This window comes from Trachymyrmex septentrionalis, unplaced genomic scaffold (genome assembly GCF_001594115.1).
Source record: "Trachymyrmex septentrionalis isolate Tsep2-gDNA-1 unplaced genomic scaffold, Tsep1.0 scaffold60, whole genome shotgun sequence".
Taxonomy (NCBI): Eukaryota; Metazoa; Arthropoda; class Insecta; order Hymenoptera; family Formicidae; genus Trachymyrmex; species Trachymyrmex septentrionalis.
The window spans coordinates 1472717-1477593 of record NW_017305779.1 but is presented as its reverse complement, the minus strand read 5'-3'; the positions used below and the strand labels follow the sequence as shown (position 1 = coordinate 1477593).

Below are 4877 nucleotides of genomic sequence, written 5' to 3'. Positions count from 1 at the left end.
TTTCTTGCATCAAAATTGAAAACATATCAACAAATTAAATTTTCCAAAAAGAAAATATTTTTCAACTTGACAGTAAAGTATTCACTAATCAAATCATATCAGCAAAAGTATATATACCTAATTGTTCAAATTTTCTATATTAAATTAAATTTTTTATAATAAAAGTTGTAATTTTCACAATCACTGAGAATCTATGTTTTCGAATTATGACGATTTTGTCATTCTTTTTATGAAGTTAAGTTAGATCACTTTTAATAAATGAAAGCCTAATGTTTACTCAACTCTTTCATAATAACTTGAAAATTACATTTCTGAGATGTACATGTTTTGAAATAAAACAATGATATGTCTGATAGTAATGCATATAAATTTTGTCGTCATTGATGATATTCACATTGTTTTAGATTATGAAGGCTTCAGGATCGTATTTATCGGTACTACTGGCAATGAAATAAATGTCGCAGTATCTGTTATGTAACTAATTTCTTAAGTAACAGTTGCTTGAAATAACAAACCAAGAGATCAAATAAAGATCGTCGTTTTTAATTAGAAAAATTAGATCATAATGTATATATTTATAAAAATATATATTAATATATATATAGTAAATATTTTTAAAATATATATTTGTAGATCAATGCAAAGTAATTATTAACTATATATAAAAAATTGTACACAAAAATCATGATATTTGTTTCGTTAATGTTAAAATTATGTGTTCTAACATAGTTTTCATTTAAAACAACTCCTCAATCCTTCAACATGTACTATCGTATGTGGAACATTATACTGTACTATCTTCACAACTATTGCTACTTATGCAGTTTAGGCATTTGTTGATTTTTTTAAAACATCAACGCAAATAGGTACGCTGCAAACTACTTTGTGCATTCGAAAATACTTATACATTAACATTGCACTTATGTTTTTTTGCTGCTTTTCTGCTGCTTTGGTGCATAAATTTCAAAATCTTTCCAAAGTGTACGCTGAAGTGTGACTGACTGTCAGATGCGTGCGCCGTCGTGTTCATGTTCGCACGAATCATGCATATTTAAATTGTACAATATGCGATTACATTACCCAATAAAAGGAGAAATAAACTTACGTATTCTTTCTTTACTTATATCGATATTGTGAAAAACTACGGTAAGTGTATGCGAGTGAGGGCTGCATGATAAAAATATTTAATGATGAGATACTCTCATTGGTTGATAATAGTAGAGTGTGCCCATATGGATGATCTCGAAGGACCTCCCACTCTTTATGAATTATTCAAGAATATATATCGAGTTTTCATTGGAAAATACTGAGTAAGAAAAATTTAATTCAATAAGAGAGAAAAATAAAGAAAGAAAGAACACAGTTCTTTTATCTCCCTGAAAGAGCGTTTGACTTACGTATAAACTGATGTTTTTTCTTGCTTAAAAACAAAAGCAAAGAGAAATAAGGAATTATGACGCGTAAAAGTACAATTAATCGTACATTAAAGTTAACACTCATTCTGTGTGGTATATGGCCAGGCACAACATGTGTCATAATCTGCAGAGCGTATTGGATTATTGCATTAGCAATAGATGAAATTTTTCACTACCGTTATCTTTTAATGCATTTGCATTCTAATGATCTTTTTGACTTGATGGACTGTTTCAGTACTTTCTTAGCAGAAATAAAATTGACAATTAAGTTGATTATATTCTGGTTGAATGAACGGTAAGTATAAATGCTACACATAAATAATTTGCATATATATTATCCAAATTCTATAATTTTTTAATTCTATAATTTTTAATTCTATAATTTTCTGTCATTACTTTCTATATTTATTACTAATTAATGTATAATTAGATAAACAAATAAATAAAATATTACTAATCATTTATTTGTTATAGTATACAAATATTTGTTGTTCTTAAATTTCTGACAAAAAGCGTATAAAAAATTTTTGTACACAATTTATTTTGCCAAGAGATAAAAAGAATAGGAAAGTTAAAATAAATCATTTAAAGAAAGTAATACATAAATAAAAATACGTTTATATAATTATATGTAATGCTTTATACAATAGTACTATATACTTTTCTAAATATATATGCTTTTGTGTCTTACATTTCTCCCATAGTCATCAGCAAAATAATTAAATTAATAATTTGTAGAAAATTCTTTGAGATCTTGAAAATGATGGCAGAAGACTGGAACGATTGCACTGGCAGTAATATCAATATACGCGAAATGGCGTGCAAAGCAAAATTATCGGACCGTATTACTAATGTGATATTCATTCTTCATACGTTAAGTATTATTGCGTTTAGTAGTGGCGTTTTCTTTTCTTATTTCAACGTCACCGAGCAATCCGAACTACCTCTCATCTTAAAGGTAGAAGTTCCTATCATAAATACAAAACGCGCGTATGAAATTATCTTGACCATGCAATTCGTGTATCTCCTCTTGTGCAGCTGGGGAACGGGTATATTGAATGCCTTGCTCTTAACTTTGGTAAGTTGCAAAAGTGCTTGCAAAATATACTTCTCATATGTAATACATATTAATAATTATAAAAATAATTGCTAATCAATATTGTCTTAAACAATATATTTTGTTTTAAATATTAGAAAGTGGCTTTAATTGTTACAAAGGTTAAATGAAAAGAAGCATACAGCCACACTTTAAATAGCTAGCGCCTTCCCGATCCTAGTGTTAAGATGTTGAACTACTATCCAATATACATTCAATTAAATTGAATTAATATTTCAGAATTAATTGAGAGCCGATAAATCATCGGATGCTCCTTTTCATTTAACCTTTGTAATATATTTTGTGTTATTTTTAATGTATTAATTTGATTGATATACATAATGTATGGTTTTCATTTCTAGATTTTACATGTAGGTGGTGAGATGGATATTCTACGTTGCTGGTTGAATGAACTTGTGCTACGAGAAAATGAAGGATGCGAGTCTGTCGCGGTCACGACAACCAGAATTATTCGCAAACATCAAAGAATTATTAATTTTTCGGAATACATTGAGGATTTATATACATACGTCGCGTTAGTGCAAATTACAACGAGCAGTATCATGATTTGCGCTTTGGGATTTCTCATTGTAACGGCGAGTGAAAACATTAAGTATTACACATAATAATAAATATTGCATTTTATAAAATTACGTAAATTTTTATTGCAAAATAATCTTTTTGCGATTAGTTAGATTGACGTAGAAATCTATTCATAATTTTGTAACGTATTTAATAAATGCTGCTTTAATAATGCAGGCAATTGGCAGTCCCGATGCAACGGAGCACATTATGCGATCTCTTTTATTTTACACCGTGACGAATCTTGAAGCATTTATATTTTGTTACGCAGGAGAATATATAAAAAACAAGGTTAGGCATGAGAAAAAAATTATAACAATAATCAATAACAATTATTTTGAGATTGTAAAAAAAAAATTATAATACATATTATGGCAATCTCTTTTAACAATTTCCAACTTTCTTCAGAGTAAAGCTATCGGAAATGCGGCGTACAATTCCGCCTGGTATGAAATGAAGCCTAAAAACAGCCGTAATTTAATATTCGTGATATTAAGAGCGCAAAAACAATTGACACTTACAGTTGGAAAAATAATGGATCTCTCCTTAGAATCTTTTACTAGTGTAAGTCTTATATATAGCACACATAATGATTTTGAACAATAATTGTATACATAGGATCAACCGGAGTAATAATGACAAACAAATGCAAAGTTGAAATTCAACAACGTGAAATTTTCTAAATTTTTATTATTTAATTCTTGTATGAATAATTATTTTAAAGGTTTTATTATTAATAGAAAAATATTAGTATCAAAATTATTTGTTTACGTATAAAAATTAATTTTCTAATCTCTTTCAAAAATTACATATTACTTTATATCGTGGAGTAATATATGACGGGTCTAAGGGATGATTGTGACAATGACAATTATTGAGATAAATCAAATCTATTTACAAGAAATAAATAAAAAAGCATTAATAGTAATTTAAAAATGCAAATGGTTTAATTTATCTTTATTATTAAAATATATATGATCAACAAAAATAAACATGTTTTTTTAACATTTTCATCAATCTTTTCGTTTTTTATATATAAGTAAGTAAATACATAAATATTTCTCTTATCATATATAAAACTTTTCCTTTGGAATATAGTTTTGTGGCATGATCGATGAAATAATTAATTATTTGCTTACAAACTTTATAATACGTCACAAAATTATTTATTTTCTATAAAATTGAGAGTTAAGAAAAAATAACTATATTTAAGGTTTGTTTTCTTATTTATAACTTGTTATTATCCAAAGTATGATGTTTGAATTGTATTTATGTAAAATTATTAATAAATACAGTCGTTAGTATTTCGGTGTCGCATTCATGGTACGTCATTATTAAACAATCGCGCGCGAAGTATCACCGTTTTCCCGATACTTATTGTCAAAATTATCTCATACATTGAATTGATAGTAGGGTAATTGTCATATTCAATTAAACAATTGTATACATATATATATATATACTATTAATTGTACTATTATGTTGACAAAACGTTACTTTAGAATCACAATAATCTTAAAGTAATAAATATTTAAAATAATATGATTGGAAACAAGACCGTCTATATAAATATTACTAGTTGTAATATTTAAAATAATTTTATTTGAATAAGAATTAACTTTAAATAGATATTTGCAAACTTTGATAACTTAACTTTTTTACAACGCTCCACGGATTCGATAATTATTAAAAAATGAAGTTTTTGTACTTAGAAAAACATGAGTCAATTTTAAGTCAAATCATCTTTAAACACAGAATAATATAAAATATAAAGTTTTTTTTTT

The 4877-nt window shown here is 26.7% G+C and overlaps 2 protein-coding genes across 2 annotated transcripts in view; both read left to right on the top strand.

Moving 5' to 3' along the window:
- The window catches only part of LOC108752374 (odorant receptor 4-like), a 2487-nt gene extending 2032 nt beyond the window's left edge, over nucleotides 1-455 (top strand). The window contains exon 7 of the mRNA XM_018493176.1: nucleotides 405-455. Coding sequence (XP_018348678.1) covers nucleotides 405-455 — 51 coding nt within the window. The remainder of the gene's footprint in view (nucleotides 1-404) is intronic.
- A 1148-nt stretch (nucleotides 456-1603) lies between these two features.
- The window catches only part of LOC108752515 (odorant receptor 4-like), a 4730-nt gene continuing 1456 nt past the window's right edge, over nucleotides 1604-4877 (top strand). Inside the window, exons 1-5 of the mRNA XM_018493363.1 lie at nucleotides 1604-1710; nucleotides 2154-2493; nucleotides 2874-3107; nucleotides 3271-3384; nucleotides 3502-3657. Coding sequence (XP_018348865.1) covers nucleotides 1604-1710; nucleotides 2154-2493; nucleotides 2874-3107; nucleotides 3271-3384; nucleotides 3502-3657 — 951 coding nt within the window. The remainder of the gene's footprint in view (nucleotides 1711-2153; nucleotides 2494-2873; nucleotides 3108-3270; nucleotides 3385-3501; nucleotides 3658-4877) is intronic.